Below are 26,268 nucleotides of genomic sequence, written 5' to 3' on the forward strand. Positions count from 1 at the left end.
CCTGTTCCTCTGAAGCCACACTCTGGTCTGGACTCCTACACAGCCTCAATGGTGGCATCATCATTAGAGGAGCCTCTGGTGATGTGAGCATCCATGACTCACAGAGAGCCTATGCTAACGCTCCTCCGCCACCGCTGCCACCTCCACAACTGGAGGGCTTGCAGATAATCCACAATATACACATTAACACATTCACATACTTGCAATTCAGCATTCAAGTACACACACACACACTCACACACAGACACACAGTTTGATTACTTACGCACTCATGCATGAGTAAGATAATGAATAGGTCATTCAATGAGTAATTTCATACCCTCGTCAAAAAATGTCCTCATTTGACTGCAGCAGTGACGAACAACTGGAAACGCAGCTCATCAAAACCTTGAAGCTGCTTAGCTGCTGCTGGTAAATCAGCACCTACTGACGCATCTCTGGAGGACTGACTAACGAGGCTAACGTCATTTAAAAAATACCCATTAACATTCCTGTGCAATCGACTTCATCTTCATCTTCATCTTCACACGCACCTTCTGGACCTTTTAACTCAATACTGAAAAGCTGTAAAGGATTATTACAGGTGGTCAGTGTCTTCCTAAGGCTTTTATTTTACAGGATTTACAGGACAAACTTCTCCCTTTATTTAAACAATGGCAGGTTATGCATTATGTTAAACATTATGACTGTGTAGTTTGACTTTACAGCTCTTATCAGCTTGGATAAAATTTCACATCCAAGTCAAGCTCAGTCAATTTTATTTAGACAGCCCAAAATCTCAAATTTCTCTCAAAGATGTCACGAAAATGATGTTTAATGAATGAAGTGTTGAATTTTAGTTGTAACAAGATCTCCTTGGGTTTAGGTTACGGTAGGGCATCAAAGAGAATAGTGGTTGGAGTTACAACTAAGGTGAAGTTGAGGTTAAGGAAGGGGAAAACAGCATCAGGTCACAAAATCTGGTGAGTCACAGAATATGTTGTAACACTGATAGATACATCAATATGACAAAATGTATTTATACCTTCTAGATGTCACAGAAAAGGACAAAAACGTAATCCCTATATACTGTTCATGTCAAATTTGACATATTTTTGCATTTAAGAGTAGTAAAACACCCTAAACACAATTTTTTTCAGCCTGAAATGTTATGACTATGTCACCTTTTTAATTTCTGTGCAGCTGACACACATTTTTGAACATAGACGGTGTTATGGGTAAAATTTGACCTGTATTTATTCAGAAGTTTGGTCGAGACTAATTATGAGGTACATGTATGTATGTAAGGGTTAAATGAGACCTAAAATATGAGCTGAATAGAAAAAAAACAACATACCAATATAAAAATTTGTGCTGAAACAATTAGTAGATTCGATTTGTCAAGACGTCCGCAAGTAGACTCAATAGTCAGGAGTAGTAGGATAAAAGCAGGATTTAGTCAGTCAATAAGGGATCATGAAGGCAGGCAAAAGTCCAAAAACTAGCTGGTGTCAAAGTCTCAAAAACAAGTACGAGGATACAAGAAAACAAGGCTGAACATGGTATAAAGTAGATGTTTTTTTGTTGCTTTTTTTGTTGGATGTGTGTACCTCTCACTTTTTGCTGGTATTTTATAGATTAAACATTTAATAATACTAATACTAATAATAAAGGTTGCCTGCCCTAATCAAATAACTCCTACACATCTCCCAAAATCAAACACACACAGCCTCCATATTAATACAGCTGAGGACAGTTTTGTAATAATGAGATGAGCCTCCATTTGGCACCTATTCTTACAATATGATTGATTGCACAAAATTATCATAAATCCAAAAGGCTAATAGCCAATTTATCTTCCTGGTTGACAGGATGAGGCCAGTTTTGGCTCCCCTGTGATATTGAATGACTAACTTTAGGTAATGGCTTTGGCCCAAAATGATATACAGTATTTTTGGAGATGAACTCCTCAAATATTGGCAATCAATGTTGTTATTAGTGTTACTGAAACCCAAGATGTCATTAATCGACAGGCTCCTCCTCTGCAACCGGGGATCATTAGATATTTATGAGCCGAATTAGCTCTAAACTGCCCAGCAACGTCACATGATACCGGTAACAGCAGAGGTGGACTCAGGCTGTCTGAGGGGGCAGGGGTGAAAAAAATATAAAGGGCACCTGATACATTCAATGGGCCCCATCAGCAGAGAACAATGATGCATGTTTGGTAAAAAGGCCACATCCCCAATTAAGATGAACATTTTATAGGATGAATCAGAATATAAGGAAAACAAAACCTCTATTAAAAATGATTTACTTCTTAAAGATTGACTTTGAAAACATCTCTGTGATAAAATACAGAGACTAAGTAATGATTTAAATGTGTATTTCTCAAACATCTGTAGTAAAAACATACAACTATTAACATTTTGAGAATTAGCTATTTTGAGCAGTCCTGTCAGGGAAGTGAGAAGCAAGATTAAGGTGAAATCAGACGAATCTTTTGTTTAGTTACATAAGTTTTTAAATGTTAATGACCTTGTTATGGTTAGTTGGGATGTCCCTCTCAATGGACAACAGAAGAAGATCTGAGAGCCTTCCTCCTCCACATCTGTTTCCATGCTGGCTCTTGATCACCCTCAGCTTGGCGAATGAACACTTGACTGATCCAGTTGTCACTGGCAGTTTAGACTACAAACACCCAAAGACAATAAAACAATCTAAAGGAGGTGTGAGTGAGCAAACTAGTGAGTAGTACTGTACCAAAATCAACTAAATGAAATAATGTCAGCTACAACAACTACAACATGTTTTAAGGGGTACTTTATTTGCCTAATGGTCAGCCGACATAAAGGATACATTAATTTCTACCATAATGGCCAGTTTACTCCATTATAAGGGCATCTTATAGGGCAAAGTATCTCATGTTCTTCACTGGAAGGGCACTCCACCATGTTTTAAGTGCATCTTTTAGGACACACTCACCATTTTTTTGTTCATTAAAAGGGGACTCATGATGGCATCATGTTTTGTCACACCTGGGGGCACCCTAGAGGGCACCTAATCCCCTATTTTTAATTTAAAGGGCACCCAATTCTGCATTTCACTATGTTAGACTTAGGGGAACCCTAAATGGCACTTTTTTTTCACTAGAAGGGCAGCAATACAAAACCTCCAGCTCACCCCATTACAGCGGCAACTCATCAGATACCACATTATATCTTGTGGTTCTTTACAGGGCATTATCACATTTTCTTCCACTGAAAGGGCACCCATGAGGGCACTTCATTCCAGATTGTCACATATAGAGAAACTCTATAGGGCTCTTCATCCTGATCTACTCATAACTAAGACAGCGATTACAAAACTATGTTTTCTCCTTTGTGTGGGCAACTTAGAGGACATTTTATAATGTTTGCTCTACTGTGGGGGCACCTTAGAGGGCACTTTCACAGTCCCTGCAGACATGACACAGAGTTGTGAATTTCCTGGGCCCAATGTGCAAACACTCGTAGGGACAAGGAGTGGCGTTTTCCCAAATGATGAGTTCTCCCTGGCTGCAATTCTCACTTTCACATTGCTGTGATTAACTGATGGGGAAACCGATGACACCTCTCCCAATTAGAGAAACCTTTCAGGCCCTGTGTGCTGAGAGGAGCCCGTTCCTCTGAGAAATTCCTCTTCTTGCTGTGCTGTCAGACAATATCCTCTGCCTTTTGGAGGACACAACACCCCCGCCGATCCACATAAACACACACACAAACACGGACACACTCCAGCTGTGAACTTGAAAATGTGTGTGTTTCTGACTGTGACTGTGCCATGTGTATCTGTCACTCTGTCTCTGCTGATGTTGCATGTGTGTAATGCATAGTAATAAAAAATGTGTATCCTACACGTTCTTTCAAGTAGAAATGCTAGAAATTAAAAAATCAACAGGTCAGCAACCTCCTAAGGGTCTTGGTGCTGCCTTTACCTTACTCAGCATTAGGGAAGCTATTAGGAAAGGGGGAAAGAAATGAAAGAAAGGACAATAAGGGAAAAAAGGATGAAAGACAAGGGGGGAAAGACTGCTTGGAGCTGAAGTAAAAACTCATCTTCACCTTTTTTGACTCGAGTTTGTTGTCCCTAAAGGAAAATTTGTCTTGCAGCGAGGTGAAACATACATAGATCACACAAACATTTGAACATAAAATAGAAAAAAACATACTTAAATAAATGAAATATCTAAAATAAGAACAGTTTCTTTCCACACGCAATCGCTCTGATGAATAAATCAGTAATGTGACGTCAGAAGCAATCGCTGTGCATAAACCTGCAACACTAAATCATCTACTGTACATAAAAATGATAAATATTTACATTAGTTTTAAATAAATATTGTGCACTTTCCACTACTTGTATCCTTGTTTACAGTTTACAGAAACAGTTTTACTTGCAGACATTGTGCATAGACATTGTATTTAATTTTTCACCTACTTGCTTGTACATAATTGTCATGTGTTTATGTTTTAATCATCTTCCTTGAGCTTTGTCGTCTTTATTTTGGATGCATGTCCATGTGTATCTTCCTGAACATTGCTCTTCCAGCTGTGTAAGCACATTGTACATACATTTAAGCACATCTTTTTTCTTTTTCTTTTTTTACAATAAATTTATTGTTTTTCTCCTCATTTTTCTTATTATTATTATCGAAACTATTATTTAATTTTTCATCCTTGACATGACACTCTTTTTTCTTTATGTTGTTGTGTGTCATTAATACTGTAATACTTTAAGTTTCACTGTGAATGAAATGTGTGGTATTGTATTATTATTATGGTCACACACAAGGAGTTTCAGACTGTACTGAAACTTACATCTCTGTCTGTTTGTCTCACTTAAAGCACGTTTGTTGTGTCGTGTCTGCCTTGTTAATCACCTGTTGTTAAAGGTCACATGTCTGGTTTCAATGAGCTGAAAGCAGCTCAGACAGCAGAGTGGACCCTCAGCAGCGTACCGCCCCCTCGTGGCGGGAGAGCTCCGTGTCGTGACGTCCTGAGGTGATGATGACGTTTGATCCGTCCTTCGCTCCATTCTGCGGATTTTAAATGTTTACAAACTAAATTCACCGCTCGCCTTCTGCTCTACTGCTCCTCCTGTGACTCCTGTTTGCTCCCCTCACCCCCCCCCCCCCTCCCATCCTCCCAACTCACGGTTTCAGAGCCATCACCTTCAAGGTAAATAAAGCAGTTAAATACGTGTTAATGCCAGTTTGGGGTAATTATAAGTTTATCTGATCTGTGCGGGTTTAAATGTAAAGTTTATTTTCGGAGTTGTCAATCACATGCTGTAAGGAAACACAAACTCATCACAATGAATGACTCAAACTGCAGGCAACAGTTAGTAGAAGTTGCATTTATTAATCAATAATTTATTACTGTGTAAGCTTTTAACTTACATTTGCTACCAAAACTGCTGTTACATTTATTTTGTTAATTAAGTAAGTTTAAAGTTAGAAATGGTGGCCTTCTGTAGGTGTACATAGCCTTATACTGATGTTTGCTCACATAGCTACATGAAATACATGTAGAGCTGCAATGATTAGTCAATTAATTGATGCAGAATTATCAGCAACAATTTTAATAATAAATGAGAAAAATAGTTGCATTAAATATGTATATTTCCTGGCTTTCTTAGTCTTTTATGATAGTACACTGCAAATGTTTGACTGTTGCCAGACAATACAAGACGTTACCTTGGACTCTGGGACATTGTGATGGGCATTTTCCATAATTTTCTGACATATTATAGACCAAATAATTGATTGGTTGATCAAGATGATGATCAATAGATTAATCGATATTGAAAATAATTGTTAGTTGCAGGCCTAATTGCATATATATCTCCAAGTGTGTCACTGCAATTGATGTGTATAACATCTATCTATCTATCTATCTATGAATGCAAAGAAAACCATGGAGGGTGATGAAGAGTCACCCACACATCTTCCTCAGTGCCCAGCTGGATCAGCAGTGGTGTGTACAGTAAACTGTTGGCTATACTGCTCCTGTATTCATGTGTGGTGGGATATTGAACAAAACAAAAGGCTGCTGTGAAGTCAAAAAATTCTGAGAAAAGTTCACTTTCTGAGTTGTTATGCTTTAACCTCTCCTCTTCTCTCAGGTCTCTCCAAGCAACTTATATATACTGCAAAGAACAACCACATCTACACACAAGATGTTTATTGATTTTCTTCATAGTTTGAATTCTGACAATTTTAAAATGAAACTAGTGAAAAGGGGATAGTTAGCAGATGACCGACCTTCCCAGCAGCCCATGAACACACTGTCTGTTTTACTTCAAAGACTAGAAAAAAGTCAGTTTTTGCTCCCCAAATATTTACTGTTATCACACTGTTGCCTGACTTAGATTGTAGTTTGGAGTCAAGAGTGCCTTAAGGCTGATTTGTTGTTATGAGAATCTGTCTGATGTCCACAGGGTAGGAGAAATGTGAAGGTTAAAAGTGACGAGTCCAGCAATGAGAGAATTGAGTGGACGGTGGGGGTGAAAACATCCAAACCCAAAATATCAGTTGAGCTTTCTTCCTGTGTTTGTAAAGACAAAGGATCCTGCATGTAAGTGACATAGTTACTGCTGTTTAGCACTAAAGATCAACTTAATATTCAGCTTAACAATTGAATTTGATTACTTCAGGGCTCATCACCAAAGTGACGATGAAGACGAGGATGATTCTGACAGTAATAATGGCCCCAGAACTGTTTACGCAAAAGTGGAGGCATCAAAATAAAGGCATTCAGTGTGGAAAGGACAAAGGCAGGTCTACTCATCTAATAATCCAATTTGTTTTGATTTTACACTAGGTGCAAAAATGGCCTTTTTGACTCACCATCATCGCTCTGTCTCTCACCGGGGACTACTGCAGCACAAACACAGATGCCGAGCCCGAAGCCCAAGGCCAGGATGTTGGTGAGTCACAGTCATGCCAACATGCGTAAATGAAGGCTGAGCGAATGTTCATTCAATAAAAAACGGGCTTTCATTTGACGTCACCGGTCTTAATCACTCAATTATAGCAATTTCCAGAAGGTAACTGTGCTTTATCTTCACCATCTCTGCCTCCAGGTAGCATGCAGGCAGCTGATTGATGGGAGCGAGGCGGCCTCTCTCGGGGACCAATGTGAGATCATTCACACGCTGTTAGTCATTGAGTCACTCTCAATCATTTGTGCTGGAATCTGAATCATACTCTGTGTGTGTGTTTATGTGTGTGTGTGTGATGGTGTATTCATGTTGGTACCCTTAAGATAAAATAAGGTTTAACAAGATAAGATAAGGCGAGACACAGCAAAATAAATAAGTATAAAATGAGCAACGTTACTGAAAGTAAGAGGACCAAACAAGGAAAACAAGTATGATATGAAAAAGCAAGAGTCCACCATATGGCCAAAAGTATGTGGACACCCCTGTCCAATTTTGTGACAATTTGGCGAAAACCCAGCTGTGTTTCAACATGACAGTACAGCCATCTACGAAGAGAAGTCCATATAGACGTTGGACATAGTGCTATCTTTGTAAAACGTAAATTGTGTTGACTCCATATATTCCAAATGTCTGTGTGTTGAAATCTGACAAATATATGACTCTGATAAAAGGGCTGCAAGTGCCAAGCTACTTTTCCCCTCCTCTATGTTTCCACACTGGCACCCGTATGACGTCTGCGCTACAAACGACCACTAACCTCGACCTCATCCAACATTTTTGTGATTAATTGGATCACCAGCTGCGAGCCAGGCCTCATCGCCCAACATCACCTCACTAACAGTCTTGTGGCTGAATGGGAGCAAATCCCTGCAGCCAGGCTCCAAAATCTGGTGGTTTAGTCTTCCCAGAAGAGTGGATGCTGTTATAGCAGCAGATTAATGTCACGTCTTATGAATAATAATCAGATATTGGTGTAATGTTTGGGTGTCCACATACTTTTGGCCATGATGTATATTATAAACTAGGTTGTTTGTTCTATATTTGTGGCTTCACATAAGAATATCCTGGTGACAGTTGAAACATGTGAGTATGTCGGGAAATCAGTCATGCAAGGTCCATTTAGTAGCAGTTCTGGTGCTTTCTATCATGTCACATAATCTTCATCAGCAGTTGGAGTTTTTGTGGTTGAAATCGTAGCTGTTCAAATGTCAAATATTTTCTATTTCTTTTTTTTTTTCGCTTATGAAAATCATGTGATATGATCAAAAGCTCCGGGATAGTTACTAAATGGACCTTATAGTTTATTTTTAGACTTTGTTTTCTCAACCAAGGTCAAGAATAAACTTTGAACCTCATGTGAACATCAACTGCACAATCATTTTAAAATCAACAGCTGTTTTCAGTTAAAATACATTTTTACTATGTTTGCTATATTTTAGTTTTTATTTATATATTTATATCACATGTCTTTTGTCTTTTCTCTTACCTTCTATTTTTTGATTATTTGATTATTATGCACCACAGCACCAAGGCAAATTCCTTGTATGTGCAAACCTACTTGGCAAATAAACTAATAGTTCAGGTTAACTTAAACACAATTGTCCTAAATATGGACTGAGATATGCTCACTGAAGCTTGTACAAACATAACACGATGAAGCATAAAATCTCAGAATGGATAAAACAGTGAAGGCATAGTGAAAAGACAATATGTCAGTATGCTGCTGAACATAACAATTATGTATTTTCCATAATGTGTTTCCTCTGTGTTTTAAAGTAAAATAAAGAAGACAGGTGTTCATAGCTAAAAGAGAACAGAGAGGGAATTAAATCCACATTACAGAAGCAGTGGATTAGTTAAGACTCCTTAATATTGTAATGACTGCTTTCATGACAGTACAACCTCCACACACACACCTCCACTCATGGGAAGCCTGGGCGAAGTACCGTATAAGAGAAGCGTGTGTTTGTAGTCACAGCCTGAAAGGGAACGTGAGTCATCCTGATAGTACAACTTATTATGAGTGGGCTTCACTACAGTGGGAGCGACTCTGGCTCTCATAAAGAGGCTTTTTTTCCTTTCAGTGGAGGAGACTGTCTGGTTTGCAAAATAGATTTATTGATTTACTTTATGTGAGTAAAACAGAGCTCGTGCTTACTCTGGGAAACGCTATTAAGGTCTGGAATTTAAACTGTCTGTTATATGTTCAGAAAGGGTTCAGTTTAGAGAGAAGAGAAAGAACAGTTGAATTAAGTTGATTTCTGCCTATTTTTCTTCTCCAGCTCATCTGCCCTTACTAACACTGAAAGGAGCTGTAAGTTTGGTAAGCACGGACCCCAAAGGGATCACTTCAGTTCATGCATCCATTGCTGTATGTTTTATAGCAAATGTACCAAATTGCTGCCATATTTTATTTCCTTAAAGAGGACATAACATACACATTTCCAGCTCTACCTTTATATTCTGTATCTCTACTGGAATATCTTATACTGGCCCTTTATGCAGCCCCTCAATTCAGCCTCCATCTGAAACATCTTTAAGTTCCCCCTGGGGCTGTTCTGTTCTGATTGGATAGCTTCTTGAAGCTGCCCCTAGGCAGACTCCCGCAGGCTCCGGAGGCAAACAGTAGTAGTGGGATTTCATCTCTTTTTCTCATTCTTTATTCAAAATATAAGCTTTTCAAATAATCTGTACATGTTTGAGCCTGAATCTGAAATCTGAAATATGTAAATAGACCATGCAAACAAACCATGGCACAAGCTTAGCAACAAAGACTACAGAATGGACGCGTGTTTGTTGGCATGTATGAACAATCTGATGACAGCTTGATGGGGAAGTAGAGGTAACTATGCAAACGGAGCATTCAGGGCAGGCTGAAGCCCTGGGTTTTTTCGTGAAGGCTGTGTTTTCACCATAGACTGTAAAAAATATGGACGTAGTCACCGTGACGTCACCCATTGGTTTGTGAACTGCCGTTTTGAAGCCTCGAGTGTAGCGATTTGACCATCGCCATCTTGGATTTGGCTGTTACCATATTTGATTTTTGGAGCCAGAAGTGACCATATATGAACGAGAGGTTGGAGCTGACCATAGCGCTAGCTGCTAGCTTGGTTAGCATTGTGAAATTACAATCTATGGTTAAAAGTGATCATGCTAATGCTAATTCTAATTTTTGCTGCAAAAAACAGGCCTAAAACCATTAAAACAAAATGTACTCACCAAAAAAACTGATCATCCGACTCATTGATGGGTCTTTTATTAAAACCAAACGCTGAACAAGACTTTTTCAGGTGATCACAATGTTCAATTAACTTTAGTGAACTGAAAACACTGTGAAATAGCAGCAGTTACGCCTATACCCAATGTTTACATTACGTAAGCAACAATGTCGCCGTGGTAGCGCCTTGTCAATCACAACGTAGCCACGCCCTAAAGCATACCCTGCTTTATCGTCAAATTTAAATTAAATTGGACCATAATTTACAAAATGAACATCGTGATGTATTGAAGAAAACTTGAAATTAGCGATTGAGATCATAAACTAAATCAAGAGAGAAGTAGAGTAATTTTCTCAAAGACTTCCATACAATCAGACTTCTTTTTGCAGCCAGTGGAGTCGCCCCCTGATGGCTATTACATAGCATGCAGGTTTTTGGCACTTCTGCATTGGCTTCATTTTTCAGCACCAGAGGTTGCTGCTTGGATTTTACACACGTTCACCTCAAGTTTTGGAACTTTGACATGTTATGTGTTCATGTTTAACATCTGATACATGACATTATAACAGTATAAAAATAACAGAAAATCACAAAACGCATAATATGTCCCCTTTCAAGGATAGGACTGGCAATATTCTATATTTATGCTATTATCAGCAAATCTCATGAAAAGACCTAAACTAACAATGTGTTAGTCCATCTCTTAATACTTTTGGACTTCCCGAGATTGTCTGTGCTTTCATTAAAAAAAAATAAGGCAGAATAATGCTGGGCTCTGCAGTTAATAAAAAACACTGCTCAAACAGGAGTAAAAATGTATTTGTTGTGCATTAGAGAATATTTATGGTGCAGTGTATATGCAATTGACCCAAAATAAAACTAAAGTGACAGTGTACTCTATGGCACAGATGAATAAGCTTTATCAGAGTTTGGATACTTACAATAATTGTTAGATGGATCACTTCATTATTGGTTTTTGTCTTTTTATGGTTTTTGCTAACAAGAAGAAAAATTTAGAATATTACCAGAACAGTCCTGTAAAGGAAACTGTAGTTGGCAGATGTAACCACTAGATGGTGGTATTGATCCGTGTTTAGCAGTGATTAAAACTGGTTCATAACATCATCAGCTCAGTGCAAACAGGTTGTCAAATTGTTTCTTTTAGGGAAAAGCTTCAACATCAGCTGCTCAGCAAGAAACGGTCATCAAAGACCCAAGATTGAACCGGAAGCTGTGTTACAACAACAGTGAGGTCATAATAAACGTGTGCTGATGTTCTCCTCTGCATATTCAAACCACAAAAAATCAGTTGCAATGTTCCTGTGTGATACTTACTGTATGTTTTCTTTAGGACGCTAAAAAGCAATATTACAGAGACCTTTGTCAGCAGGTAGAGGAGAGGAAACAACTGACAGAGAGGGAGAGAAGAAGAAAAACCACTGATGAACAAAAAGTTAGTTTGTTTGATATTGGTTATTTTAAAGATCCTATTAATCACACTATTTGATCTCATTGTATATAAGCATTGATATGGTCTATTTTCTTCCATGATACAACTGATGATAAATTACTGTGTTTACTGATGGTTTCACAATTCTCTTAGCACAATGACACCATGCAACACTCTATCTGGGGGATGCCAGGAAGTGGTGCACCGAACTACCACCTGGGCACAGTGAGAAGGAGCAAAAACCTCTACGCCGCAGGGATTTTACCTCAGGAGAAGGTAAACAATGCACCATTTACTAGCCCGGCATTGTTCCATGCAAAGAAAGCTTTGTGTGCCCAGGAGGTCTCATGATCATTCTGGCGGTGATGGAAAAAAGAACTGAAAGATGCCACATGTATGCAAATCTGTCTAGTAACAAAGATGATTTGTGGCGCTGTTAACATGTCATGCAGAGTGCTTAAGGTCTCTTTTAGCAAAGATTTTATATAAATAATTCTGAAGCCAATGTGCTCTTGAAGCAGAATTTATCTCATTGAATAAATTAAACCTTAATAGAGGTCAAAAACACAAAAAAGGGCTGTGCTAGATCTCAAGTTATTTTAGATATAAAGAGGCAGCGAAACAAAGCAGATTGACCAATGGAATAAAATCTTTGTGTTGCAGTCCTGCACTGTGGAAACAGAAAAAGTAAACATGAAAGAATCTGTTTGGCCTTCCAAGACAACTTCTTGTCCAGAATTTTTATTTACTTTTGCTCCAAGAAATTCCTGTTGACACTTAAGTCAATAAATGAGGCCATTGCTGCCTCCTGTAGTTCTTTGCAGCCCAGAAATGTTTTTGCAAGTTAAACTCCAACCTGGCCTCATTCACACAAATTTCATTAGTCTCATAGCAGCTGAAACTGAAACCTGTGTCTGTGGTTATTAACAGTTGGAGCTGGTCAGACTCTAAACAAGTTGTGTTTGAGGTCATAACATGAGTTTGGGTCCTGAGCCAGCATGACATTGCAGCCCATTTCTTTGGCTTCTGAATGCTGCCTTTGTTTTCTTCCCCAGATCCGTGATAAAGGCTTGAGAGGGAACCCCCTGCACCATAACACCCCCAAACTGAGACAGCTGGGGGCGACAGAGCAGTCAGGAAAATATACTCCCGACTCGGGTTAGTTCAGGAAACCTTAAGATATTTGGGCTTTTTAAGCAGCAATGTCTTAATGGAGAAAAAAAATAAACTTACCGAGAAAAAAAAATGCAAGTATGAGCAATTTGAGAACACAAAAACAAGTGAGACTTCTATTTTTAGGTGCATATGAGTTGCTGCATTAACTGGTGCTGGCAACTGCGTCCCCATTTTCCACTTTGCATACCAAGAACAGGTTCATGGCCTTCATTGGTTCTTCCCATAATAGAGGAGGCGTCTAACAACTTAAAGGGGTGCTAAATGGAGCACATTTTATACAGCAGTTTGTTGGTGTGGGAGTTGCAGTATGGTAAGTTGTTTTTAACTCCTTTAGGGCAAGTCAACTTTGACTTTTTCATAAAGAGGCAATCCAGTGATCTAGTATTACACTTCCATAAAGTTGGGGGGAAAGAATGGTAAAAATCAAAGCAGCACAGCCAGATATATCCTGACTTTTAGTCTCTAGTATGAGTTAATCTCCAAAATCACTGGGTCCTTCAATGCCCACAATGCAACTCAGTATCTTTCACTAGACCCTCATCCTGCATCTGTAAATGCCCACAACTCTCATAAACCACACCTCCAGTTTGTAATGCAGTCAGGGCTTTCTGTAAAAAATATATAAAAAAATCAGGGTGACTTTCTTAAAATTCAGGAATTTCCCTCCAAAGCAGCAGAAGAAATTATCTCATATCTCATGACGAGTAACCTAAACTTAATTTGTAAAATCTGTGATTTCCCTACAGTCTTAAAGTGGCCATCTACTGTAAATTACAGTATTTGACAGTGTTTTCCTTTCAAGTTAATAGGTGGTTAAATAGTCAAGCTGTGTGGTTATGCAAGGCCTGTCTGAATCTCAAGTCAGGTGGGTAATCTCTAAAAGTAAAGTCTCACAGCAGTCAAGTTCAAGTCAAGCCTTAAGTCCTCATTTTTGTGATGCAAGATTGAAATCTACAACCCTGCTGTTAGGCAGAGCTGGAGATCGAAACCCCTATGATTACTGGACAACGCGGCCAACAAGTGAACTCTATGACTGGGTTGAATTTAGATTTGTCAGCAAAAAAGGAAAGGAAAGTTTGATTCAATAGCTGACTCACATAAAACTGAAAAGAACTCGTATAATTGCAGATGATGCAATTATAAGTTGCAGAGAGTGTGGTACACTTTGGTTAAAGAGTACTGGTAAACAGCAAGAAAAAAGAAAATGTTGATGACTCATATCTTGTCACAATGTGTGAAACTGTGTTCATCATAGTGTTTGACAGTAGCAACAGCTGCATTGTGTGAATAACTAATATAAACACTTTGTCCAAAAACTTTCCCCTGATTGATCTCTCAGGTACTCTTCAGATGATTATATAGTGAAGAGAGATGACTCATCCCCTCTAATTGCATGGCTTTGTTAGCGTGACGTTAGCGAGCTCCTAATTGGAACAGTTTACGCAGACGCATGTGTGCATGTATTCAGGTTTCATGGGCTATTGGGGCTCATGGTGAAGGGCAGCAGCAGCTTTGTCCCTCCGTGGGTGAGTAATTATGATGTAGGGATAGTTAGAACGGACAGTGGTTATAGTGTAGGCTGGAAGGGTTGGTAATTACTACTGTGGAGCATTAAACTCCAATTATAGTCTCACATACAACAGAGAAACTAGTCATAACTTTTACTTGTTGGTTTACCAATTTGTGAATTAAAGTTGGTTGATTTGATGAAAGAGTACACCAAGTTTTACAGTTAGTTTTAAAAATATTTCAGCCATTGTAGCAGTTTTACTCCACAGTCATGGTAGCCTGGTTTCAGACCACTAAATTGCAGGGTTAAGGTTAAGGTCAGATCTTCTTAGCAGTTCAAACGGTCAAATTGTGAAAACAAAATGGCAAATCGGTCCGGTTAACAGGTGAGTGTCGTGGAGGATCTGCAGCTTATTTCAGTGTTTGGGCACAGAAACACACATAACCACATAAGTTAACCACAAAGCAGAGCAGCTGCAGAAGCACTTACAGTCTAACACATCCAGGAAGGTCAAAGGTCAAGAAGCTGACAGTTATTTTTAAAGACATGCCTGAAAAATAAACAAAATCATATGCATGTTATTTTTTCTTTTGATTTCTTTGCAATGTGCATGTTTAAATGAACTGACATTATCATTGTGGTTCTGTTTTTACTTATCAAATCCAATTTAAATTAAAATTGCTCTATTTTTGGTGTTTTAATTAGGCCTTTGTATAGTCCTCATGCAGTTTTATTGTTGGATGCAATGGAAATATTGTGACTATATTGTTTATTGTACAGTATGAAGTGTTAGGACAAACACTGATTATATGTATTTTACTGTCAGAGTATTTGTTGCTGAGGCAGCAACTAATGGGGATTCAAATAAAACAATAAAGACAGTTGTCAGGAGTGTTAAAGCAGGTTAGTAGGACATTAAAGCAGAGCTGATAGATGCTGACTGCCAGGTCATCTAGTTTATAAAGGATTTAACAATCACTAGTCTATGACCATTATTCTAAGTGGTAACATATGAAGCTTGTTGTGTTTACCACTATTATATTCTTATGACTTTTTGTATTTACATATGTATATTTATTCTGCAATTCATAGTAGAGGATTAGACGACAAGCCTTGCAAAAAAAGGAATAAATAACAGATTCGTTTTTAAATAATTAGCCAGATTATGATTGTAGAGACACCGTGAAGCCTGATGAAATCAGTGTAAAGTCAGTATTGTGTAACACAGACATACTGTGACATTAACAGTAACTGAGACTGTAAATAGTTAACCCGGCGGTGTAGCGGTCCGTGGTGACGTCACACTCTGGTTTCTGCTTGCTTTGGGCCGCGTCTTGGTCAGGAGCACTAATACCCCAAACTACTCAACGACTTTCGACAGCCTCCTCCGGACAAACATCCTAAAAAATGGGCAACTGTCAAGTAAGTGGCTTCCTGTTTTATATTTTTGCGCTGCCAACGCGTCAAATAGCGAACAAAATCTCTACAAGAAGCAGCAGTTTGGACTTCGCTCGAACTGTGAGCGAGAGTTTCGGGCTGGTTAATTGGATTGCCTGTAAGATTTGTATCCAGCCATTCATAGGATTAACGTTAAGAACGGAGGTTAACATTCATTTCCAATGATATTATATATATTGCTTTTTGCGCATTGAAGAATTGTCATTATTACCACCATTACGCAGTGCGCAAGGACTGAACCTTGCGCACTGCGTAATCGTGATATTTTCTGTTTTTTAAATATTGTGATAGGGAAAATGAAAGGGTTTCAAATTCATAATATTTGGTGTTTCTTTAAATGTAGCCGATGTAAACGTCGCAAATGACGCCGTGTGACAGACAGCCGTGTCTGGGTTCACGCAGAGGAGAGGGCCACTCCCCTGCGGAATTCATCACAGCCCCGTTAGATGTGTGTGTAGATGAATGAGTGGAGCTCAGTATGCAGACTAGACAGTAAGAGTCCAGAGGAGCAGCGATGGGGGAGGGTGACCGGTTTTGTTCTATACATTTTGGTGTCTTGCTCCTTTATCGTCATTTGTTCATTGTCCTCCCTGACGTATAAGACAACCAACGTATTGGAAAATAAAGCAGATATCCAAAACTTCCATCTCCATGTTTAAACCACCTTTATCCTACTGTAATTAACAACAATCAACTTTTTTCTTATGTTGTTTTTTAGCTGCTACAATTAGTTGATTAGTCAATCAGTCTGATTAGTTGTTCCCCTGAAAATTAATTTTGGGGATCATCAACAATTTTGATGATTTAATAGTTATTTCAATCATTTTTTAAGCAAAAAAGCAAAACATTTGCTGGTTTCAGCTTCTCAAATGTGATGATTTGAAGCTTTTATGTGCCATACATGATAGTTAAGTGAATAACTTTGGGTTTCTGATGAGACAAAACAAGACATTTGAAGACGTCACCATGAGCTCTAAGAAAATTATAACTGGATTTTCACCATTTTCTCACATTAAAGATTGATCAAGAAAATAATGGTGGCCCACAACATAAAACAATTACATAATATTATGAGCAGGTAGGGCTGGGTATCGGTACTCAATAACTTTAAGGTATCAACCAAAATAACTCAGTGCCAAGTAGTATCAAAACTTCTCCAGTCAAACAACCCCTTCGATCCTTTTTGTACCCAGATGTAGAAAAAAATGACTATTTGTATATATTTGCAGCCAATCACCACAAGAGTTCTTCGATTTAATGCGACGTGTGATTGGCCCACTACCGCAGCAACTAAAACCCATACAGTCTGCGGTGTGGTGAAGAATATTGCTTCATTGTACAGTTCTGTACAGTTATTTAGTAAATATTTTAATAATAATTTGAACAATTTCAAAATGTATTTGTGTAAAAATCATTTGGACGGGGCGAAGTGGTGGCATTTTATACAACTGAATACTTATTCTATACTAATACTATAATACTATATAATATATTCTAATACTATTCACATGATGGGTATCAAATTAACTACTCTATTAGTGTCGGTATTACTTTAAGGGTACTGGTATTGGTACTGGTAATTTTTTAAATGACACCCAGCCCCATAAGCAGGTCTATCAAATATTTGAGAAGTAAACATGATTCTGTGAAGATTCTGATGTTATTCTAGTCTTACAACAGTCAGCATATTGTCCTGGAAAAGAAAACAGTTTTATTGTTAGGACACATCGGGGGGATTTGAAACCTCTACCCAGACCGCCGTTGGACAATGAACCGCACTTTGGTTACTGCTGACCTTATTCATGTGGCCCCCACCAAGTTTGTTTAAAGACTTCTGCCCCTGAATTCCTCAACCAAAGCATTGTGTCACCATCCTCCCCGCCCCCATCTGCCAGCTGCTCCCGCACCGCTATCATGAGTCCGTCTGCATTTCATTTACCTAAACAATGATCCGTTTGATAAAATCAAGAAAAGGTGGTTTTAATTGTTTGCCTCTGATAATTATTTCTAATCTGTTTCTCCTCCTTTCAGCCCACTATTGTCCCATATGAGGATTTTGATGTCGTTGCTGACATCAAGGCCATCCGCAAAGCCTGCAAAGGGCTCGGTAAGCTGGAAATACTGGTGAAAAAGTGTTTTTTGAGCTCTAGTAATGTCCCTGTATGTTATTAAATGCAAATTACATTGTTTACCATTGTAATGCTTGTGTTTTGTCTTCTTTTCAGGAACGGATGAGCAGGCCATCATTGACATCCTGGCGAACCGCTCTTCATTTCAGCGTCAGGAAATTAAACAGGCCTATTTTGATAAGTATGACGATGTGAGTACGACACAGAATAATGCATGATTAACCACATAATTTATACCACGCGAATCATTTATGATTGTTATTCAAATCTGAAACATATGAGAACATTTTCTCCTTTTTACCAATCAAGTCAAATCATTTCATTCTGCCCCTTTGCTCCAGGAGTTGGTGGACAAGCTGAAGAGCGAGCTGTCGGGGAACTTTGAGAAGGCCATCCTCGCCATGCTCGACCCCCCGGTTATTTATGCTGTAAAGGAGCTCAGGAAGGCCATGAAGGGACCGGGCACTGACGAGGACGTCCTGGTGGAGATCATCTGCACCGCCACCAATGCTGTCAGTCTTAAATTTTATTAACTAATTCAGTGTTTTATGTAGAATATTCAAACTTTATATTCATTGTATCTAATTGTTTTCAACAGGACATTGCCCTGTTCAAGGAATGCTACTTTCAGGGTAAGATAACAAGCACATCAAGCATTCAAAAAGTTAAAAATTATTTTTTTAATGCATACATTACTTGACCACCATCTTCCATACTGTTGTTATCAATTTGTAGATATCTTATTGCGGCATATGAGTTAAATCTTTCACCCATAAAGTTACTAAAAGTCATATTTTCTTTCCTTGTGTTATGAACCTTAAAGGAAATGGTGACTCATTTGAGCGTGCATACAGTTCACCACACAGCACTATTCCTGTCCCTTTAGCCATGTAATGTACAGTCACACATTGTTTAGTCAAGGCCCATCCGGCTGTAACTTCCTGAACACAATGATAACATGATATGATAGATGATTATATTTACCAACATCTTCTTGTAATACTTAAAGGTCTCTCAGCCAATGACCACACTAAACTTTATCTCTCATTCTCCTTTTAATCATTGTCACTTTCTAAAAATGACACAGTTTACTCGCTGATAAGCTATTATTAATAACAACATGTGGTTTGTCACGTTGTTGTGGAAAAATACCTTTGGCTGGTGTACATTGTCCTACAGCGTATTTTAGTTTGATAAATGATTTGTTAAGCTGAAATAAGGCAATCAGTTACAATGTATATACCCTAATAAAGTAGACTATGTCTTACTGCTACTAGCTTTTCCAATATATGTCTTAATATGGACCTTTATGTCCTGACAGGCATTCAGAGTGTCTCATTTTGATAGGATGATAGTAAACATGCATTGAATCACTTAAATATACTTAAAATATATGTATTCTGCATTACTGAGGCAATTATACATTTGAATTTTGTTGCAGAACATTCTCAGTTATCTAAAAATATCAACTTTTGGTGTCAGTGTCTAATAATTGAAAAGTGAGGAATGGTTTCAAGACTCATACAGGCAGGAATCCATTCATTGAAAAGGTTCAGATACCATTAAAAATAAAAGGAACTGCAGTCACAGGACTTTTTGAGAAGTAAAAAAAGGTCAAACTTTGAATTGCAAGATAATTATTAACTTAAAGTGGAAATAGACAACTTTTTCGCTTTAACTTATCATTTTGAAGTAAATGTTGATTGCACAGTGTAACGGCTATAGAATAATGACACCATTGGCATTTAGATTGGTTCCCTATAAGCCTCGCTTTCACCGTGCATTTCTGTCTGCCACCGTCTACGATCTCCTGGGAAAATGAAAGCGCAAAGGAAGTGCGTCAACCATTGCGCAACCAAAAGAGGAAGAGGATAGTGCTTTTGTTTTTCCCAGTAGCTATCAGTAGCTTTTTCTCATAATAATTTGTTAGGTGGCCAACCTCTTCCTGTTGTCTTACTGCTATATGATAGATGTGGAATATTGCAAATCTGATGACACACTACTTATATCTGCTTACGCCATGTTTTCATTGCGTTTAGTGTACTTTCTGAATAAACTTGTCTTCCGATTTATAGAGGACTTTCTTCTCGTTAGCTACGGTAGCTAAAGGGAAGAAAGCCCTCTATAAATCAGTTAGCTAAGCTAGCAGCCCTACAACCACAGAATACTGGATCAGTATCCAGTCAGGCTGATTTATGCCATCAGTGTGTATGGTATATGAATCATATGATATACTTGTTCTTATGAAAATCAACAGACAAAAAATGTTATCATCAAACATGAAGATGCTACCAGCCCAGTTCACTTTTCTCAACACATACTAAAGAATTTCTGCTTTTATTTCTCCATTATAGACTTAATGAATGAACAAACTGATACTTTTTCTCCTGTTTTCTTTTAACGTTACTCCCCGACACCAAACTCTGCTGTAGTTACTTGTTTGTGCGAAGCAATAATGTTACTCAAACTACGTTATAACTATTCAATGCACATCCTTACAATAGCTTTTACTTGTTCACAAATTCAGTATAAAATTGTGAAAATTTCAATTTACCTCCTCAGTGAACATGCGTCTTTCTTCTCTCTTATTTCCGAAGTGCTGTTGATCATTTCTTTACGGGAGCTTCAGGCTCTGAGGAAAACAGAAAGAGATCTGATTGTCTTTGCGACAGCTGCGCGAACAATAATACCTCTTGGAAATGCTAAGAAGGGGGGGAAGTTGAAAAGTTCTCTGTTTCCCCTTTAACTGAAAAAGCAGGTTAAAACAGAAAGTACTGAACATGACAGACTTGTATCTCATAGAGTGTATGAGGGTTTAAATGTTTACATGTTTAGATATAAAATAAACAGTATGACTTTTATTTTTCATCATTGTATCTGACTGTTCTATGGTTCACACTGTATTCCCCTTTTAGTGCATGAACGTGATCTTGAAGCAGATATCGAAGGAGACACAAGTGGGGATGTAAGAAACCTGCTCACATCTCTTTTGCAGGTAAATGGCCTTGAGTTTCTACTCCACTCGTGTAACTAGATTCCTCCAGTCTGCCATCAGACAGAAATCGAGCTCTCACTCTCCCTGTGCCCAGTTCTTTCCTATAAACACACACACACACACACACGCTGGCCACATTCCAGACTGCCTTTCATTAGTAAAACGGAGGCCAGATACTCTTGCTTGAGTCAGACAAAGGCCTCACTACACAGCAGAAGTGACCTTTTTCCTCTTCTTCCAGGGCAACCGAGATGAGAGCTACGAGGTGGATGAAGGTCTGGCTGAAGAAGACGCTACCAGCCTGTTTGAGGTACTTTGTTTCTTTGAAATAAAGTTTTATAATACTTTTATAGCAGTTTAATTAATCCTCAAAAATTTGAATCTGATGCAGGCTGGTGAGGGACGTTTTGGGACGGATGAGTCCACCTTCAGCCACATCCTGTCCAGCAGGAATTACCTGCAGCTCCAGGCCACTTTCAAGATATATGAGCAGGTAGGGTTTGGTGTTACAAATAAATAGCCTGCAGTGATACTCTGTATCAGTTAATATGGCTGGGACATGCCATCTTCAGTTAGCATATCAATTAATAGGGATTATATCTTGCTTTACCCTTCGTACGATTGTTGCTTCTCTTGCAGGTGCAAATCCAGAAAACAAAGTATTAACGATTTAAGGCATTACCGGAAATTGTATTCATTGAGGCATTTTCTTTCTGTAGCTCTCTGGAACTGAAATCCTAGATGCCATTGAGAATGAGACTTCTGGGACGCTGAAGAAATGCTACATTGCTCTCGGTTCGTAAAATACAGTCTAGGAATTATCATTATCATCCATATAAGATAAGACACAATGATGATGTCAGTGGGTTTCTCACATACTGTAGGTCACATTTAAAGTGAAAAACATCTCAAAATCATAAAGGTAGAACATAAAATATTAAGCAACTTTTGGAAACTGTGTTGCTTTTTGCACATTTCATTGTTAAACAACGCTGGGGGTGGATAAAGTCAGTGGTGGATGCCAGAGGTTGGGGGAGGTTTTGAATAAAGAGATTGTATTGTATTCTTTAGTTTCACTTAGAGAAAAGTTGATAGTATTGCAACAGAAAGTTAACTGCTGTGAAAATGTAATTAAAAGTCTTTCTCCCTTCCCTCAGTGCGAGTTGCTAAGAACCCCCAGCTCTACTTTGCCAGACGTCTGAACAAGGCGATGAAAGGAGCGGGCACTGACGAGGACACCCTTATTCGCATCATTGTGTGCCGCGCTGAGGTAATGCAATCATTTTTTAAAATTTCTTTGATAAGTGAAGTCAAAGCTCAGTACCACTCAAGCAACCAAAGTCTGTTTTCTGCAACAGCTTTCTGTCTACTCTGTCATAGTACAGACACAATATATTTTTATTATCTGGACTTAAAAGGAATTTAATACTGAAAGTTGGGGAATAATAAAAAGCAAACCATTTTTAGTAACACTTAATTTTACTGGTCCGCAAATTTCATGGTGATATCATGGAAACTAGTTTCTGCCTAACTTCTGCTGATCATGCCAACTTAATTTCCAACCAGTTTCTGTTTAACTGCTGAGCAGAGCACTAAATTGAAGTGAGTTGTTGCAGTTTAATTTCCAAGTAGTTTCTGCCTTCTGCTTCTGCAGGCCACTTAATTGAAGTACATTTAACCATTTACCAATTTCTGAATAATTTCAGCATGTGAGTCCAACTTTTTACCAAATTTCCTATATGTTCATTTATTATTGTAGCCACCATAAATTGCCAATTAGAAAAAAATACAAATTCATAATCAAGAATCAAGTTAATAATTGCCAATTTTAAAAGTCTCATTCCTTGCTTGCTTATTGAGGTCTGATAATAGTGTCTTCACACCACTCAAGTTAAAAGTCAGAGACAATACATTAACAAATAAATTAAACAGGGGGTGGAGTAATTTTTACAAAGTTTTTGACATAAAAATAGCATTTTTGTTAAAACTTTTACACCTTAAATAACACTAATGTCTTTAAAAAGGCATCCAACCACTCCATCACAGTGTTTTTTGGCCAACCAATGGTTCTGCTCAATGAATGTGGGGTTCATCTTAAGAGCTGTGGGCGCTCGGTTCTCCTTCAAGTGGTAGACGTTCTCCTTATAAGAACACCAGGCTCTTTCAATATGTTGTGTATGAGACCCTGTCTGTGGATGCACTATGTGTATGTTGCCTATGATTGACAGGATAATGGATGTAACCATCTTTAACAGTCTTTTATACACTCTCCAACAATCTGTGATAAAAACAAACTACTGAAAACTAAACTGGAGCTAAACTGAATTGGACATGAAAGTCAAAAATAGTATAGAAATAACAATTAGGCTAATTGAAAAGAGAAAACTATAATAACCTGTGTGTGTGTGTGTGTGTGTGTGTGTTTGAATATATGCTTGCCTAGGTTTGGTAAGGAGATTAGTGATAGCAGACTCTACGAAAAGAGAAGTAAGACCTCCAGCCCACAAAAAACACACATGACCGCTGACTCAGGAAAAATGATGGAAAATATATTTATAGAGGCATTCTGTCATGTTTCATTTTCCTGGTAGTTTCTTTTTATATAATCAAAGCATCTCTTTAGAAAATACAAAATGTCTTTGTTTGATGTAAATCTTCAACTCAATTATACTACAGAAATAAAATTAAAGACAAATGAATGTTAAACCAAAAATTGTAGTAAATTAGAAATTAGGAAGTGTTCAACTCTCAGTGCTTTGTGAGACTTTTAAAATGGGCAATTATTAACTTGATTCTTGATTATGAAGTTGTATTTGTTGGTAATTAGCAATTTATGGTGGCTACAATAAAAAAAATGGACATTTAGGACATTTGCTACAAAGTTGAAAGTTGATGTGCTGAAATTATACAGAAATTGGTGAGAATGAAAATGGTTAAAAAAAATGTACCTTGATTTACTGGCCTGCAGACAGAAACTACTTGGAAATTAAGATGCAACAACTCACTTCAATTAAGTGGTCTGCTCAGCAGAAGTTACACAGAAACTAGTTGGAAATTAACCTGCAAAAATTCTCTAACCATGAGATTGGAGGTAAATGTTGGGTAATTTGAGGGTAATTTCAAAGAAATTTCAAAGGAATTACTTGCTTATTATACCTACTTACCATGAAATTCAAGGTAAACTCTGGGGTAATTTCAGAGTAATTTCAAAGAAATTTCAATGAAGTTACTTGCTAATTATCATGTAATTACCATGAAATGAATTGTTACCCAAATTTTTTATAGAAACCTGGTGTATATGTACATCTATATGTGTAACATGTTGAAGAAATCAGCTTTCTACAGGAGGAATCAAGTTTCTCTAATCCCCTGACCTGATTATAAAAAGCTATGTTTCCATATCCATGCCTTTTTTTGTTGGGTTAACAATTTTTTAATGATTTAAAAAAAAAAGAAAAGATTTTACACAGCAAAAATGTCAAGTTACAGCGCTCCAATACATGATGTGAACAGGTGGTTAAGGGAACAAAGAAAAGGAGAACCAAACACATAAAAGAAAATGTCAAATAAGATAATATATGCTAATAAAAAGTGGTGTATAAATAATGTAGTAGACTGTAGTAGATCATAGATACAGATATAGAGTGCGCACTGTAACCAGGTGTGTTTACTGGATGTAAGTGCTCTGATTGAAACATGATTGCCTCTCCCAGCCTGACCAAGGCTTGAGCTCTGGTGTGATCGGGCACAAAGTGTACTAAGTGTACTTTTTTCCCATTTTGTCAACAGTATGATTTGGAGACCATCAAAGACATGTACCTGGAGAAGTATGACGTGTCTCTGAAGGACGCCCTGAGGGACGAGTGCAGCGGAGACTTCAAACGTCTCCTCTTGGCAATCTGCCACTGAAAATCGGGGGAGGCAGTCAGGGCTAGAAGATAGAAGACAGTGGCAGAAACAGTCGAGTATGTTGGACCGAGGGCGCTGCTGTTTTCTGTCTAACACACTAACACTACTCAGTCTCTCCATGTGGCATTATGTAGGGAAAAGGAGGGTGAAAGTGATTAAATAATTAACCTGGCTCATGTCTTTTTTTGAACTCTGTGAATGTAGGTGGCTCTCAATTTTTAACATTTTTCGCAGACATTAATAACAAAACCCTCGAACTGGATTTACTCATCTGTGTGTGAATTGGGTCTACTATGTCTGTTAATTACTGCCCATTTCTAGTGAATTTTTAACATCTGTACCAGCGTTTATGTAGTAGCTAGTATTCGCTGTGAACAAGGACCAAATTTATACATTTCCAACATTAACAGGAGCCGACTAAAGTCACACTGATGCAATTACAGTACACAGAGTGTGATGTGATCAGGAGGTTCAGGAGTTGATGGGATAATCACATTATAAACGTACGACATGTTCACTTGGAAAAAGATGCTGCATACACTTAAGTAATCACAGTAGTGTTGCATTATTACCATCTTATAAGTATTATATTGTTTTAGATCAAATAATTCTGTATCATTTTTTTTATTTTCCTATTATCTTTCACCCTCCATACGCCAAACTCAGTGACTTCACTGCTGTTACAACTAATGCAATCACTCCATATGGCTTGAAAATGACATAATGTGCTTTTAAATGAAGAAATGTGAAAGTTTGTACTGAAAGAATATTAGCTGGAATCATGAAGGATATGCAAAGTTATATGTGAATGGAGTCTCCGAATTTTCCTCGCAACTGACTCACAAAAGAGATTTTATATTTTGTTGGTTGCTTATTGAAAGAAACTATGTATTGATTTACACTATGTTGCCTTTTTGTCCTATACTAAAATTAGAAAGACTTGACAAATCCACATGCACCTCACCTTGTTATATATTTGTTTGTATTTTATGACTAACGCAGTAGAGTGTTTAATATATGGCATTATTTAGTTTGTTTGAAATAGGCCAGATAGTATATGAGAAGAAACCTGATGACGTTTAGGTGAGCTGAACATTTACAGCAACACCTGGATCGTCTGATGTCTTGTGTCATTTATGTGTCTCTATTAAGGCAGCTGAGATTTGTTCAAATTACCACTATTGTAAACATGTTTGGAACAAGCTGAATAGAGTGAGATAGTTACAACATCAACCAGGACATCAGTGCAGTCATGGGACTAGTGTTTGTCTCTCTACAGCCAAAGAATTTTGGTCTAACTGCAAATAAAGTTCCCTGTAACGTCATGTCTGCTTTTCTTTGACCTCTGACTGTCTTTGATAATTGGACTGACAGAAAATTAATTATTTTGATAACTGAGCAGTGGTTTGTGTCTATTGTTAGGAACTTATCAATAATGGAAAATACCAACTTCGAAACCA

At 37.9% G+C, this 26,268-nt stretch overlaps 2 protein-coding genes across 4 annotated transcripts; both read left to right on the forward strand.

Moving 5' to 3' along the window:
* Positions 1 to 4,978: 4,978 nt before the first annotated feature.
* On the forward strand, positions 4,979 to 13,961 carry LOC122972467. Of its 2 annotated transcripts, none has more exons than XM_044339594.1 (11): positions 4,979 to 5,198; positions 5,931 to 5,996; positions 6,460 to 6,596; positions 6,843 to 6,948; positions 7,105 to 7,159; positions 9,246 to 9,286; positions 11,347 to 11,445; positions 11,533 to 11,634; positions 11,785 to 11,907; positions 12,687 to 12,789; positions 12,931 to 13,961. In XM_044339594.1, exons 2-11 carry the CDS (start codon positions 5,937 to 5,939, stop codon positions 12,951 to 12,953), a joined length of 849 nt encoding a protein of 282 aa, XP_044195529.1. In that variant the 5' UTR covers positions 4,979 to 5,198; positions 5,931 to 5,936; the 3' UTR covers positions 12,954 to 13,961. The 2 variants fall into 2 exon arrangements, with proteins under 2 accessions (XP_044195529.1, XP_044195530.1); XM_044339595.1 differs by having other exon boundaries at positions 4,985 to 5,198; positions 11,347 to 11,433.
* A 1,635-nt stretch (positions 13,962 to 15,596) lies between these two features.
* anxa13 (annexin A13) lies at positions 15,597 to 26,133 on the forward strand. 2 transcript variants are annotated; one of them, XM_044339593.1, is made up of 11 exons: positions 15,597 to 15,739; positions 17,807 to 17,882; positions 18,001 to 18,095; positions 18,249 to 18,416; positions 18,503 to 18,536; positions 20,820 to 20,899; positions 21,141 to 21,209; positions 21,291 to 21,392; positions 21,619 to 21,694; positions 22,057 to 22,169; positions 24,689 to 26,133. In XM_044339593.1, the coding sequence occupies exons 1-11, from the start codon at positions 15,725 to 15,727 to the stop codon at positions 24,806 to 24,808; spliced, it is 948 nt and encodes a 315-aa protein (XP_044195528.1). In that variant the 5' UTR covers positions 15,597 to 15,724; the 3' UTR covers positions 24,809 to 26,133. The 2 variants fall into 2 exon arrangements, with proteins under 2 accessions (XP_044195528.1, XP_044195526.1); XM_044339591.1 differs by having other exon boundaries at positions 15,599 to 15,739; positions 18,246 to 18,416.
* The last annotated feature ends 135 nt before the right edge of the window (positions 26,134 to 26,268 follow it).

This window comes from Thunnus albacares, chromosome 21 (assembly GCF_914725855.1).
Source record: "Thunnus albacares chromosome 21, fThuAlb1.1, whole genome shotgun sequence".
Lineage (NCBI taxonomy): Eukaryota > Metazoa > Chordata > Actinopteri > Scombriformes > Scombridae > Thunnus > Thunnus albacares.